We start from the raw sequence: 16,113 nt of genomic DNA, 5'->3' as shown, positions 1-16,113 counted from the left end.
GCTCTGAATCCTGGGGCAATACTGTCAACATTAGCCTATGGAGTGTCTTCAACCATAAACGATGAAAACGATTTGTTAAATCTGATGAAAATTATTTTCAAGAATTAAAAGAAAATCCTGGCCCCAGTGTAATCCTTGACAAAAGTCATACTGATTTATAAAAGGGCTGTAATTTGCTCTCTACTTGTTCTTCTCCTCAAGGGCTGGCAAAATAATAACGAAATTGCAATGTCTTAAATGTCACATGCTGTTTTATACTAACTTTAAAGCAGCTGCTCGTCCAAGTTCTGCTCTGAATTGGGAAATCTGGTCCAGTTTGTCTAGAATAAGTTGTTCCTTCGCTTGTTTTTCATGAATTATTTGGTCTCTCTTCTCTTCCTCTGCTGCCTTCTGTGCTTCCTTAAGTAGGGTGAGGCATTCACGTAGTTCCACTATTGACATTTCACCAAATAAACCGTGGCCACCAGTCTAGAGAACAGGAAATGTAGGTTTAAATAACACTGTAAATACCAAGAGGAGAGTAAATGAGTAAAACCAGAATATTTTGATTGTGTTCCAATTCACGCTGAATATATTCTGATTTCCAGAAATATAGGGATGGTCTTAATCAACTGATATTTAAAAACTGTTTTTAAAACCTAGAGCATATCTTTCATAAAACATTTAAAGAAAAAGCATTGAAAAATATATAGAAGATTAATAATAAATACAATATATTTGCTCTCAAAAAAATTCTGCTTGACTTTAAGTTTTAATTAGATTTTTTAATTTTTAAGATGTGTAAAACTACTTATTTTTTAAATGTGTGAAACCAGAACAGACTTTAGACTAAAAATATGTATTTTTTGTATTTATCTATTTCCCAAGTATGCATTTGATCTATAATCTGTAACGGTATCTACTATTTTTATCTGAAATGACTAGGACTAAATAATGCTGTGTACCCAGAAAATTCAGATCATAATGCCCAAATTTAAAATATTCAAACCTGAATGTTTAATGAAGGCTTTTTAGTATCCACTTTGCAATGTGAATGATAATGAGATTCTGAGATCTAAAGAGAGACTTCTGCACTTTAGTTTGCAAACAAAAATGGATGATTTCCTAACAGCTTTTTGAAGGCTTTAAGTTTTTGCTTGCTCTTATATATATTTTTCCTTTCTTTCAAGTCCATCATTAAAACAATGTCCTTAGGTGCCACTTTTCATCTCAGGGGACTACAACTCAACCACTGCCCTGAACAGTCTGTCCCAATGCATGACAACCTTTTCTGGGAAGAAATTTTTCTTACTACCCAATATAAACTTTCCTTGGTGCAATTTGAGGCCATTTCATCTTGTCCTGTTGCTTGTTACTTGGGAGTAAAGAGCAATGCTCACCTTGCTAAAATCTCAGTTTGCATGCATGTTATGGGGAACTTTCATAAACTCACACAAATAGTGAGCTGCTGTGTAGCTTTCTTTGCAAAATTTAATCAATTTCACTCCAACTAATATTCTTTTGTCTATCTTAACGCAGTTTTGGTACATACCTTTGGTGCCTAACTTGTACCATAGCACATTAAAAAAATCCCCCTTTAATTGAATACTGAGTTGTTGGCAGAATAGTAGTGACCTTTCTGCTTGTGAGCTTTTCTCAAAACTGCACACGAAGGGGAAGGAAAAGAAACTGGAAAAGAGAAGGATGCTTCATCATAGATAGATGCTCAGACATTCAGTTTGCCTTGAAGAATTGACTGCAATTCAGTCCCTCTTCCCTGGTCTGGGATTCCATGTCAGCAGTCTACTCAGGTGCTTGTCCTCCAGTGATCATTCTCTGGCTCTGCCAAGCAGTGGTCCATGAAACAGATGGAAAGCCAAGAAAGATGAAGAACACAGTAAAGGGAGTGGAGGATAAGTGGCCAGGGGCAGTAAAGCCACAAAATAGAATATGACAAACAACCAGGCTTGACTTTTCTCTGCTCTAAGATTTCCAGCAGTTTTGATCCCATAGCTTCTTTTCCTAAAGCTCCAAAAGCTGAGTTAGTAAAAAGAGATCATTATTGGTTTTTCATTTAGAGGCTGGTTGTGCAATACTGTCTCAGTGGTTTCTGCTTCCATACTCTGTATATCTGTCAGTCACCTAAACAATGGCCACCAGCAGCATCAGGAGACAACTGGTAAAAGAGTTCAGTATTATGCAGTCTTTACTTTTACATTAAAATAGGTTCTTTCAAAAAAGATGTACTACCATAGGTTAATGAAATACTATTATGGTTGTTCTGGGTTGACAGTTGGACTGGATGGTTTTGAAGGTCTCTTCCAGCCTTGCTGATTCTGTGATCTCAGCTTTCACTTTAGAGTGATTTGCAAATAGCAAGGGCCTTATTACTTCTAGTTTAAACTAGTGAATGACCATTGAGTTGTATTCACAGGAGGTGAAAGGGAAATGTTTTGCAACATGGTCTGTCTGTCTTTCTATCTATCTGTCTTTATATCTATGTGGTAGTGTTTGAGCATGACAAACAGACATCAAACATGTCTAGGAAAGAGAATTTGCTCAAGGCACAGAGTGGTAGAAACTGAATGTTTTGAGTGTCTGCATTTCAAAAATGCTCAGTGAAGCCAGTGAAGTAGTTCCTAAAATAAGAAAAGTTCTATACTTATGCAATAGATACTGATGGTGTTCAAACAACTAAAGTACCATGAAGGGAAGAACTGGTACTTTAAAAACTAGGAGAATGAATGAGAATTTTGTGGACAAATACTTAATTGCAGTAAGCCTGAAAATGCCTGAAAAGACAGAAAAACAGGGCAAGCTATCACCAAAAGTGTGCCAATTCACTAGAGTGCTACTGTAATAGTCAGTATAAAGGAACAGTGAAGTTGTGATATAGAATCACAGAATGATTTGAGTTTGAAGGGACCTTAAAGACCAGCTAGTCCAAACACCCTGCCATGGCCAGAAGGTCCTCCTGACCAGGTTGCTTCAAGTCCCATCCAGCCCAGCCTTGAACATTTGCAGGGATGAGGCATCCACAACTTCTCTGGGCAACCTGTGCCAGTGATCATCACACTCATTGTAAAAAATGTACTCCTTATGTCCCATCTGCTAATCTGCTTCTGATTAAGTTAACAAATAAGATAACAGATTTCTGGATGCTGCCTAAGTCTGGGCATTGCAGAGCCCAGTCTCAGGCATATGAGTCCTTGTGCATCAACAGCAAGTCCAAGAAGTTTCAGACAGAGTTAATACAGTTACTATATAGACTTACACACACAAGTAATTTACACAGAGTTGTAACAACTCAGAAGGTTTTGGGTTCTCTGACAATCTCTTTCATATACCTGAATATTGACAGTTTTGAAGGCAAAGGAAATTAATCTTGCTAATTATCATGGCTGTCACCACTGCAATATGGCTAAGTATAAATCAGTCTGAACTTTGTGTTGATTCAGTTCTTACCCTGACTGACAAATATTTGAATTTTTGAAGATGCACAGGACATCTTGTAATCACTGTCCAGTCTCTTTCTGGAAGATATTGGGAAACCCAGATCCTACTGGCAAAATTCAAAGAAAGTTCAAGAGGACTAAGATTTCACTTGCCATCAGAATATTTGTCTTGATAAAATTTTGATTTTCTAGACTTTTTTTGTTCCATTTCAGATCTAACTTTTGTCATGCAATATGACAAAATATTACATGTATAGGGTCACTTTGTACTTCATCCATCCAGACTGTGATATATCTGCAGTACACTATCCCTCTGAATGTGTGAAACATATACAGTACACATTTATGTAAAAATAGTAGTTTTTTCCTTTTGAGCTTACCTCTGTTAAATCAACAAACTTGTGTCTGCTGCTAGGTGTAGACTCAATGGCTCGTATTTGTTGGATTAGTTCATATCTTTTCCTATTCTGATCCTCCTTTTCTTCTAAAGCTTGCCGGAGAAGTTCTCCACTTTCTTCACAAATCTGCTGAACTGAAAGATGAGAATTAATCTCAGTTAGCTGTTTGCCTATTTTAACAAGTAGTCCATCTGGAGGAAAATTCATATGCATTCATGAATAATGATAATAATACTGATCTAAAGGTACTTGAGGGAACAGTCTGATATTGGTGGGAGGAATCAATAAAGAAACAAATGAGTACTTCCCACCTCCACCATCTATCCTTCTATTCAGCACATAAATGTACTATATACATACACAGACACTTGGAATTACTGCTTTGGAATTTCTGTTATCATTTGTACATACTGTTTCATTACTTAATAAAAGGATATTATAAAATAGATAATATTCATAGTCTTCCAAGCTATGTATATCCTAGAAATAACTGAATTGCAAAGGCTGGTAGGCTCTGCTAGTCCATTTTGGAGTGACTAACACTCTTTGCCTACCTCAATCCTTATGAATACAAGTATGGAGATACACAAGCAGAGAAGTCTGCATTTGACAAAAAGTAGAGTCATTTACATGTGCTACTTTTAAATGGAAGGGAAGCTGGTTGCAGAACATTAGTGATGTATTTCTCCTGTTTAAACAAAGAGTAATTCCTGTGACCAGTAGTTTAGAGTTTCTGATCTGCCCATTACCAGCTGATTCCTGAATTCATATTCGTACATTCATGGAAATGTATAGCCTGGATCTTTCCCTCAATTTCACTTTCCCTTCTCTAAAAATTGTAATTGGCCCACTAAAAGAAAGATGAAATAATTTGGGGATGTTTAGCATCACCTCTCATTTTTCTGGAAATATATATACCTATCTGTTGTTTGTATTCCTGGATCTTTGCTTTTACTTGCTTTACATTCTTGTGTCCTTCCATGACCTGTTCCACCAGCTCTTTCATTTCTTTCTGTTCCTGTTGACGTTTCTCTGCATACAGGTGCATGAGCTCTGCTTTCTAAATCACAAAAAAACAGGTGAATACAACTCCTGATAAGTGGTAATGTGAGTGTCTCAAATCATTGAAACAGGGCAAGGAAAATTGAATTAAAACTATTACATAATCCACAAAAGTAGTAAAGGAAAATGGCTGGGGACAAGAAAGATTTAAAATCCCCTCTCTGTGCTTTATTTACACACCACTGCCCTGCATGATAGCTTGACAGCATGACATTTGTACAGCTGTTTTCCATGATTCCCTCCTACATATTTCCAGGACCAGACAAAAAGAGTAATTTCTGGGTCTGGTTGTGAGAAAGCAAGAAGTGTGCTAATCTAATATACTGCTAATTGTGTGCCTGCAGGAACTTCTTGGGCCCAAGTCATAGCTCTGTAATGTCAAGTCCACTTTTGGGTACCACGTTCTTTCTTTGTCAGAGGAAAGGAACAAAAAGCAGAAAAATTGATTTTCTCAGACTAGATTCCTTGCTGTTCTTCCTGTTTTAGATGGAAGAACAGAGTTTTAACAGAAGGAAGCAGGTCAGCATGATAGCTGAATACTGGGGAATGGGCATTTTGTGCCCAGTACATCTGGAGATCTGCATATGGATTACATGCCCTGCTTGTTGACAAGCAAAGGGAGCTCTGTGGAATTGGTTGGGTTAGGGCAAGTCTTATTTGTACATCCTCAAATCTATTCATTTTGGGACATTTCTGCTAACAAATAAAACACATACGCTCTGAGGTTGAAGTGAATATAACAATTGCAATAATTCTGGAAGGAGTATGAGCAATCACACTATGTTCAGTTGTACACATTAGGGTTTACATAAGTTCTTGCTATAGTCTTTCTAAACAAACATGAAGACTCAATGCCAAAAAAGATTGAGAGGTATTATAGGACAGAAAAGAAACTAATTCAGCAAATTTTCTTTTTGTAGCATGGTCTTTATGAAAATTTAGTACATCTGAGGTCCCATTTTATGTTGCTGAGACACTGCACTGACATTTGGTAGATAGTCAAGAGACAGGTACTGGCCTACAGGGCATAGGAACAAACTGGCCAAATAGAAAAGAATGTGATGGTGCTGTGAAAAGTTTTAAATCTATAGTATTTAGTGATTCTTGATCACCTGTTTAGTTTGTAAGAAAAGCAGTGGGAAAATGTAATGTGAGTTGTGAAAATAACAAAAAGATCTAGCAATGATTTTGAGAAACTGTGATTTGCCAGACTGAAAACTGTGAAAATATTTCTTGACATAAATATTCAATTTTCCATATAGATGGATCCAAAGAGGGTTGTCTGAATTTTCAAGAGAGATCTACGTGTGTCAGATACTATGAAGTAAATTGAATTATATTAGTTCAAGTTTCATCTTTTTGGCTCTCATTTTAACAAGATAAAGAAATCAGTTATATATTGGTGATTTCAATGCTAATGGTGCTTGGTATCTAAGTATCTGTTCCAAAAGGATTTGCATAATGAATATAGGGGAGCATGCTTTGACCTTCTGCTGTTATTCAATTTACTTGATAAGTGTTAATAAAAAAAACCAAACAAAAACAAAAACAAAAACAAACAAAAAAAACAAACAAAAAACCAAAAAAAACAACAACCTTGTAAAAAGTACTTTCATGTATAAGCAAGCATTGCTGTATCTGGAAGCTATAGCCCTCTTTTTCCTTTGTTTGCAGACTCCAGTGAGTAAGGACACTGCATAGAATTTTACACCTCTAATAGTAGGTATCATCTGTGCTATGATTTGCACAGATTGGTAGTCAGCAAAATTTGAGCGTCCCTTGTATGTATTACCTCTTCTCTCAATAGATCAGCTTTCTTCTTATTTTCTTGGATTACATTCTGATGGGCTAGAACTGCCTCCTCATAACTCAGTTTTCCTTGAAGCCTCCTACACTCTATTTCAGTCAGCTGTTCTTCCAAATCTTTTCCCCGCATCTGTTTCTGCCATTCCAAGAATTCAGATGGGTCCCCAGCCCCTTGTTGTAAATTTTCAATTCTGCAAGAGAGAAAAGAAGAGTATACTATTCTAGGGATCTGGCTTTGTTGCTCTGCCTTGGTTCATAAAACAATTCCAGTAGCCTTTGATAGAAAGTGTTTGATCTCTGCAGAGAAGAAAGGCAGTTATCACAAAGTTGTTTGACAGATATACTTTAACTCCAGTCTAAGAGGTATTCTACTATGTGTAAAGCCTGAGAAGACCAGACTGGAAGAAAGTGCATGAGAGCATGGACCTGAAAGTTTTCAGTAAAACAAAGCCCCAAGAGAGGGCAAACTTTAGCTATGTATGGATTCTCATAACGAGCAGAGAGAATCAGGGGAAAGGGATGTACATTTTCTCAGAGGACTGCTTTGCTTGGAGGTAGAAAAAACAAATAACTTTTCTCTTTGGCAATCTTGTTCACTTTAACACAGAGAATAAAAAATTTCTGCTAAACACTATGTCTCTTTTGTATTTTGTCAATTAAATAATGCTGTAATGAGGCAAAGAAGTATTCAGCTGTTAAACAAAGTCACATTCCTATTTTTTGTGCTCTGCTGAGAGAGAAAAACATAGCAAAGCCCTGGGGCAGGCCCATCAAAGTCCTGCAGCAGAGGAGGGAATGAGCCAATAATTAGGGCACAGACACAAACATGGAGTGAATTGCCTCCTACTGCCAATGCATATACATGTGATACGTCTATATATACATCTATATATATATTTATCTCTCTCTATATATATCTGTTTTGTGTTAAATGCAGCTTGAAGTTTAAAACTCACTAAGGTAAAATAGTGTCAAGTTACAGGGAGCTATTCCTTTGCTGAGTGGAACAAATTCTGCCAGCTAGAGTGAACAGTAGCATATATAATATGGAAGAACCTCAATATATGTGAATAGCTGATAACAGAACCCGAGTGATGTTTAATACCTACCTGCTAAAATCCTGATGCATGAACCAAAACCTCCAAAGATCAAATCCTACCTTACAGTCTTTCCAGGACTTAAAATGCTATCACTATTTAGTGCTTAGCCTGCCAAGCTGGGTGGATGAGAAATTGTACTAAAGGAAGATGACATGATATAAGTTTTATCTTTATGAAGTTTTTTAGTGAAAATATTATGTAATTCTAGCTGTAGGATACAACCTTCAGTGGCCATCCAGGAGTCACTCTCTCCCTAGTGAATGTCCTCTGAAAACCTGTTGCTGACATAAGGAAGAATCCTTATGTCAGGCTTTCTTAGAGTGCTAAACACGTAAAAGGACCTGCAACGTCTTATTATCCCCGTTCCCCCTCATCCTGAATTCAGTGCTTGTGTTCAAAGACAGATCTGCTGCAGTGGGACTGTCTAACACTGGATGGGACTGGAGTGAAAAGAACTGTGGGAGGAAGAGCTATGAAGAATCCTGGTTGGTGTGTGTGTGTAGTTTCTTCCCAGGAGACACATTTAGGCCCGGGTTAACAGCCTTGGTCCTTGCGTAAGCTACTCCATAGATCAGCCTGCACCCAGCCCAGGGCTGAGTTGACCCTACCTTGTTGACTGAGCTTCCTGGCTGGACCTCAGCCCAGACTCATCCCTTTGGACTCTCATAGCACCCACAGCTGTCTGTCCCTGGATCTGTCCTGCTGCCTGCCAGGATACTGTGGAGCTGCTGTCAGTGAGGACACTGTCCCTACATGTCCTCCTGTCACTCTCAGCTCGTCTTATCTTGCTTTAAGGAACAGCACATTCTTAGTGTGCTATATTTTACTGTGATAGAAATGGACAGGTATTTTTATGTATATATAAACAAGTTCAAATATCAAACTTGGCATGTAGTTGACCACAAGAAAATGGAGATCTATGAAATTATTTGGCTTAATATAGATGCATCTTGTACAAAGGACACAGAAATAGATGTGTATTCGGATCATTATTTAGTCTGGAGAATTGGAAAAAAGATAAAAGTGATCCCTGTTGGACTTTGCAAGTCAACACCAGCCAGAGTACTAAATCAGAACACAGTAACACTGTACAGCATCTACACAAAAACAATTACTTTACTGTAGACTTTTTCTTCAGTCCTCTCCAATCCACTTCTCTCTTCGTTTGTCAACTGTTTTATAGAATAGAGTGCCCTACAACAGATCCACTAGTTTAGTTTACCTGGCATTTACTTAATTATTTTTGATGTGGTTCATTATCCTATATCCAGGGATGTGCAAAGCAATCCTAGGTGGAACGTGGTCATACCTTTTGAGCTCCTTTTCCAATTTCCTCTGGTAGAGGGCACCCTCCCTCAAAATAGCCGCTGTGTTTAATTTAATGGGTATATTGTCAATCTGTCAGGAAAGGGAATGTATATCCCATAGTTAGTAATGTAAACCATAAAACAGAGTATAAAAACATCTCGGTGGGTTAAATAAATTGACCCAAGACAGCATAAATTTTGCTTAAAGCATTCATCTAGCATTAATCTGACATTCACAATGAAATTGCATGCTGCTCATAAACCACTCAAGCTGCTTAAGAAATCAGCAAAGTCCCCCAAGTGGATTATAAATTTGTAATCACTCTTGGACCATGTCAAATCCCATAGAATGTCTTCACTTCCTTTCATATTTTCCAGTGCTCATATACATTGTGAGAAGGAATTTGATCTGTTTTGGACTAAGACAATAAACTGCCTCTCTGAAAGACTGTTAGTTAGCGAAAACAATGAAGTAAAACAGAAGTGGCACCTTTCATAGAAAGATCTTAAAAGCATTCCATAAATAATCACTATTACAGCGTAGAAGTATTTCCAAGATGACTGCAATCATCCATTGTCATATCCATTTTCTAGACAGTAGAAGTGCAGAACAGTTCTCAGTGACTTTCAGGCCTCAAGGTGTAACTTGGACTAGATTCTGTGGCTGCTTTCTTAGCTCATCAAAGTATTGTGCTAAGACTGACTCCCAGACAACTTCTAAATACTGAGGGAGGAAAGGATCAATTTCTCTGCTAGTTAAAATTGTTCCCTGCACAGGTAGGGTATTCAGAGAAAATGGGTCACCTTTGCAGACACATGTAAGAGACCTGATCTGAACCAAGGCAAAGCAGTGCTGCTGAAATAAGAATTGGAATCATTCCTGCAGAAAACAAAGCTTAATCATAACATGTTTGACTTAAATCCAGACAAGTTCTGTGTTCAGAATTCAAACATGTATTTAAATTCCAAATGAAGAACTTAATGAGTAGCTGAGAAACAGATGCACAGAATCACTCAAGCTACATTCTGCAAATATTTTATGTAGAAATATTAAGTCTGAAATACGTAACTGGATGTATTTCATGTGTTATAAATTATATTAATTAGGTAGGCTGAGGATAGCAAACACATTTCATCACCTAGAATTCACTAAGTAAAAGAACTGTTTTTACACAGATAGCCTATTTTAATGCAAAAACCTTAATTACCTGTCAGTTTCTTGACAAAATGATGATAACTTGAAGAATTTAGGAAAATAATGCAAACCAATGTATTTTATTTCTTTTGTTTGACTTACTATGACTTCTTAATACCCAGTAACATTCTACCTTCTATGTCTCAACACATCTCAATGCCACCTGCATTATACAAAGTTTGTATTTTATGCTTGTACTGTGTATAAAATATTTCCTTAGAGAAGACATTTTCTCTGACACATGTAGATGTTCCCATACTTATGACAGTTTTCTATGTCTACAGATTTCATGTTCTGTATTTACCAAGTATAATTTGGATAGAGAACTGAACTAAGAACGATTATGGAAATACCTTAAACTTCATTTTCACAGTTTACTGACCAGAAAACTGACTGACAATGAAACAGAAATATGGCAATATAGACAAAATAACTAGGACTCCCAAGACATATGCAGGCAGGTATAAGTAAAATAACTGAATAGATTCTTCTATGTCATATAGTATCAAGAAGTTTTGAATTTTACTCATTCTCTTCCTGTTGTGAGATATCTTCCCTTTTTTCAAGATGAGAAAATTACAGAACACTAATTCTTGTGGAAAAATATCATATTCACTTTTGCCACCTAAGGAACATGCAACAGCTCACCAAAACCAATAAATATGTAAAGAGCAAATATGATACGAGCAAGAGGCAGACTACTGAGACAGAGTGATGATGCATTTGTACTGTCTCATTCTCCCAGTGAAAAGGATGAATAGATACTTTGGAACAGCAAGAGAAATAATTGCTGCTGCACATAATATATGTCTCAAAAATAGGAAAAAAAAATCATATCTTGTGGGTGTTCTAGAAAGAGGAAGGCAAAATACTAGTTGGTTAATACATTATATAATTTCATTAATTTTAAGATAGATTGAAAATTTTAATATATATATATATCTATATCTTGGATAAACCATTCTCTTAGGATTTGTCTACTCAGAGAGTTGCACAGGCAGGAAGGTAACAGGAAGAGAAAATATTTTAAAAGTCAATAGCAATACGCCTATCTCTGCTTGAAAGTTACAGCAGCATCTTGAATATCACCTAACTAACCTTAAGGCAAATGTGTTTAGACAAGATAAAACTGTTTATGCATCTAGAGAAGATATCAGCAAGTTTTAGAAGTGGCCCTAATCAATGCCAGAGGATGCCAGATCCATATTTTTCTTGGTGCAATTTAGGCAGATGGCTTGACTCTTGTTAGCTTGCACTAAAGTTTTATTATTTTATATTATCAGAAATGGCAATGGAACATCCAGAGTTTTGAACTGAGCCAACGTAATTACAGGTCATATGTGTTTGTTTGAACTACGTAAATGTTTCCTGGTTTGGGTTTTTTTCTCTTTCTTTTTTTGCAAAACGAACTAGGATCTTATTACCTTACTGTAATTTAAATGCTTCTGGACTGTAAGCAAGAAGACTGAGTAGCTGATACTGTTACTAAAGATAACTTCAGTATGTGATAAATGCCAGACATGCTTTAGAAATACTTGCCAGATGCCCAGTCCCACAAGTGGAGAATCAATCTTTTCACAGGGTTTATGAGCTGTACCTAAAAGCTTAGTTTTAAAGAGTAGGCAGACCTGCTCACAAGATATTTGAGACCACAATACAAGCACAGCTGAAATTTGTCTGCATAACAACTTGAAACAAATCAAAGGTGCCAGATTGAAAAATATAAGACTGAAGATTATCTGTAGTGCAGTTATTGCAGAAACAATGTGAGTTTTCATGTGTTCCGCTGTTAAGGCTGTAAAGCTCTTTTCCCATGTTTACAATTCTCTGACCCTTGAAAATTCTACAAGAGAAGCAATCAGAACAGTGGATTTCATGACCTCAGTATGTGTCTGAAGGAAACAAGGCAAACATCCAGCCTGATTGTATATTGTGTATCAGACAGTCATTAGCTGGAATGATTGCTCAGCATTCTTTAGGATCTCATTTTGAAACAGTGATGTACTGATGCAAGATTCTTCTGTCCTTATGGTGAGTTCTTAAACCAAGGTTTCTCAATTCTTTTTTTGCTGGGAACAATTCTCATTTCATATTGTTTTACATAAAATCTTCTCCCTTTGTAGCTGAAAACACTGTTTAGGCAATATGGTTAGATTGTGCACACAATATGGTTACAACTGCATGCAGTTTACCTCAGGGAACCAAAAGGTTCAGGGGTCACTCTGACCCCACCTAGAAGGTTTTGATGATCCAGTCTCACCCAGGACCTCCACTCACATCATCTGCTCGCTGGCATGGGAGCCCCAGTTAAGACTAAAAAATGAGTTTTTGGGTGGACCCCAGATCTGACTTGTTACCTTGTTTTGTCCAAGAGTGACTTGCTATCAGCAGAACCCATCACTGCCACCAACCTTCCCACACTCAGATACTGTGTCCTGCTTGGTGAGGGCACTGCCTGTGCTTTCATCACCTTTGGCTCCTTATTTCTCTTCAGTCATGGAGTAAACCCTACTCTTTCTTGTCACTCCTTGACCATTTCTTTGTGGATTATTAATGGTGCATAGGACAAAATCTGTGAACCATAGACCAAATACATACCATGCTCCTAGCCTTAGTGTAAAAACATGGATTCAAGTTGAGTTTCCATCATCCCAAGATTTGGCTGTGTACAAATTTTCAAGTACATATGACAACAGTTCCTTAAAGGTTACTCACCTTGCTTTGGATCTCTTGAGCCTTGAATGCTGGTTTACTCTCCATACTGTCATGTATGTTCTGCAGTTCAAACAAAAAATGCATTATTTCATTTCGGAAACAAATGTTCAATTACTCAGCAAAATATATTAGGTATTTCTCAAAACTATCACTTGAATATTTTTTTTCTTTTTTTCTTTTTCTTTTTCCTACTTTTAGTAACAAATACACAGGGGACATATTTTGGAATTGCAACATACACAAAAACTTGCTATGTACACCTAGCCTAGTGAGAATACAACCATAAAAAGGTATATTGACTAAATATACTAAATGACCAAATATTGACTAAAATAATGCTACAGTGATTCTTTCTTTGACTATGAAATACTACTTACATATATATGTGAGTATATTCAGTGTTTAACTGAAATAGATACTGAGAGGACAAACTAGGATGTCAAAATACATTTTCTGAAATTATTAATTAGTGGTAGAATTCTGCTGATGCTTATTAATTTAAAGATGTTAGCTATAGATACTGATGTGAAACTGTCTGGTATCATGGGGATGAACACTGGGAATAGAATATGCAGCACTGATGCTGAAATGAATATATTGCATACATATGTCACAGTTTGGTGACATAACTGTGAACTGGGAAGCAACCAAAGCAAGGATTCTGTATAAGCAGTATTCCCTCAGCTTGGTTGCTCTGTGGCATCAAAATTAAAGGAAAAATAATATGTAGATTTAGAGAAATATTGCCAGTTCGGAGATTTGTTGGAGCAGTTTCACAGAAAGGTTGCTTGCCTCAAAATTAGGAAAATAATAAAGCAGCATCAAGAGTATAAGAAAAGGGGGTTATGCATTATGCATACAAAGAGGCAAATGCTGGTATAGGGATGTAAAATGACACTATAGCTATAAATCATAGCACATAAATCTTAAGTCCAAATAAACATAATTTTTTCAAATATGTGTAAGATATTTTTAAATACTCCAGTCATTTTTCATCTTCCTACTGGGGAATTTTTCAGCATGTATTTCGCACCATACCTCTCTCTTCTCAGGCTTGATGGTTGCACACCTGAACTGGTTAGTATTTGCTTTCAGGAGCAGATCCTAAAATTAAAACAATTACCTTAAAGAGTGTGGTATATTTAAATTCTCTAAGAATAATTTTATGTCTTAAAAAGTCTTGTAGCCTCAGCCACTATATTCACAGAATTATAGAATGGCTTGAGTTGGAAGGGCCCTTAAAGATCATCTCATTCCAAAGCCTCTGCCATAGGCAGGGACATCTCCCACTAGACCAGGCTGCTCAGACTTCCATCCCATCTGGCCCTAAACTTCTAGGGATGAGGCATCCACAACTTTTCCAAGCATCCTGTGTGAGTGTCTCACCATCCTCACAGTTAAAAATTTCTTCCTTATATCTAATTGATACCTACCCTCCTTCAGTTTGAAGCCACCCCTCCTCATCCTGCCACTACCTGCTCTTGAAAAAGTTGCTCTCCATCCTTCTTGTGGGCTATCTTCTGGTAGTGTAAGACCACAGTTAGGTCACCCTGTAGACTCATTTGTCCAGGCTGAACAATCCCAATTCTGTCAGCCTTTGCTCATAGGAGAAGTGCTCCATCCCTCTTGGTGGCCTCCTCTGGACTTGCTCCAACAGGTCCATGTCCTTCCTGTGGTGGGGCCCCAGAGCTGGATGCAGCACTGCAGCTGAGGTCTCACCAGAGCAGGGCAGAGGGGCAGAACCCCCTCCCTCACCTGCTGCCCACAGTGCCGTGGATGATCCCAGGGCAGGGAGGTTTCTGAGCTGTGAGCACCCATGGCTGCGTCATGTCCAGCCCCTCACTCACAGCACCCCCAAGTCCTTCTCAGGGCTGCTCTGGATCTGTTCATCCCCAGCCTGTGTTGACACTGGGAGCTGCCCTGACCCAGGTGCAGCATCAGCACTTGGTCCTGTTACAGCTCCTGAGATTCCCATGGGCCACTTCTCGAGCTTGTCCAGGTCCCTCAGGATGGAGTCCTGTCCCTCAGGTGTGTCAACTGCACCACCCAGCTTGGTGTCATTAGGGAATGTGCTGAGGGAGTGCACTCAGTCCCTTCATCTGTGTCACTAATGAAGATGTGAAACAACATTGGTCCTAAGATGGATTCCAAAAGCTTGACTTAGTATTTAGATAAATTTTCACATCTGATTAAAGACCTGAAGTAAGCAAGTATTGATTTTCTACACAGTTCCGCCTGGATGCATCCTTTGCACATGACATCAAGGGCTTTGATAGGCCTGCCCATATATTGCTTGTCCAAATAGCAGCTTAAAGGTGTCATAAATTTCCATGGCACATCAGTACCATTGGCAGTAACTGTCTCCAGCTGACAAACAATGGCTTTGGTTTTGAGTTACATTAGAGAATTATGACCAGGGGATCACTGCACCAGGGGTGCACACAATAGGCACACCTCTGGCATTAATGACCCAGTCATTATATAGGGAAAGTACAGGCAACCACATGTCTAGTTTTTGGATATTTATTTTGGTTGTAAACCAAACCTTTAATCAAAACTGTGAAACACAGTCTAGATTTTCTAATGGCTTTCTGGGCAGCAGCAGATAACATCAGTATTTCTGTAACTGTCTAGAGTGTGGCTTCCAGTGTTCGCATTCCTCACAGATGCGTTTCTTACAGTTACAGCTTCTGGAAAAATGCTATGAAACAAATGCCATTTTTCATACATATTTCTGCTAGGATCCACTGTATCAGCTTGCTTAGAAAACAGTCTAGGGAATTGACCTTTGTAAAATGCTTTGGATGCCTTTAATAACATTCCAGAAGTGACAAAACCTGCTGTTATTGCAGCTATAGTTTCCGTAGTGGTTTATCTTTGTTTCTTGTATTAATGCGTTTTCTTCACTGAAGAATGTGGCTGGTTGTTAAGTGATTTTACAGTTGTCATAGATTTTTGATAGTATAGGCACTGTGATATTTGGCATTTCTTTCCCTGTTTTTCTAGAAAGTTTTTAACATGCAAATAAGCACACAGACAAATAGACGTGCTTTCCCCACAATATGGAAACTACAAAAGGATAAAAAAATAAAGTTG

At 37.7% G+C, this 16,113-nt stretch overlaps 1 protein-coding gene across 1 annotated transcript in view; it reads right to left on the bottom strand.

Annotated features, from left to right (window-relative positions):
* Positions 1 to 16,113, bottom strand: part of CFAP99 (cilia and flagella associated protein 99) — a 54,908-nt gene that overhangs the window by 7,348 nt on the left and 31,447 nt on the right. The window contains exons 8-14 of the mRNA XM_066317390.1: positions 14,056 to 14,121; positions 13,018 to 13,077; positions 9,110 to 9,198; positions 6,687 to 6,891; positions 4,751 to 4,892; positions 3,815 to 3,966; positions 263 to 468 (exon numbers count right to left, since the gene is read on the bottom strand). Of these exons, the coding sequence (XP_066173487.1) occupies positions 263 to 468; positions 3,815 to 3,966; positions 4,751 to 4,892; positions 6,687 to 6,891; positions 9,110 to 9,198; positions 13,018 to 13,077; positions 14,056 to 14,121 (920 nt within the window). The remainder of the gene's footprint in view (positions 1 to 262; positions 469 to 3,814; positions 3,967 to 4,750; positions 4,893 to 6,686; positions 6,892 to 9,109; positions 9,199 to 13,017; positions 13,078 to 14,055; positions 14,122 to 16,113) is intronic.

This window comes from Sylvia atricapilla, chromosome 4 (genome assembly GCF_009819655.1).
Source record: "Sylvia atricapilla isolate bSylAtr1 chromosome 4, bSylAtr1.pri, whole genome shotgun sequence".
Classification (NCBI taxonomy): domain Eukaryota; kingdom Metazoa; phylum Chordata; class Aves; order Passeriformes; family Sylviidae; genus Sylvia; species Sylvia atricapilla.
Note: the sequence above shows the minus strand (reverse complement) of the source record. Positions and strands in the feature narration are given on the sequence as shown.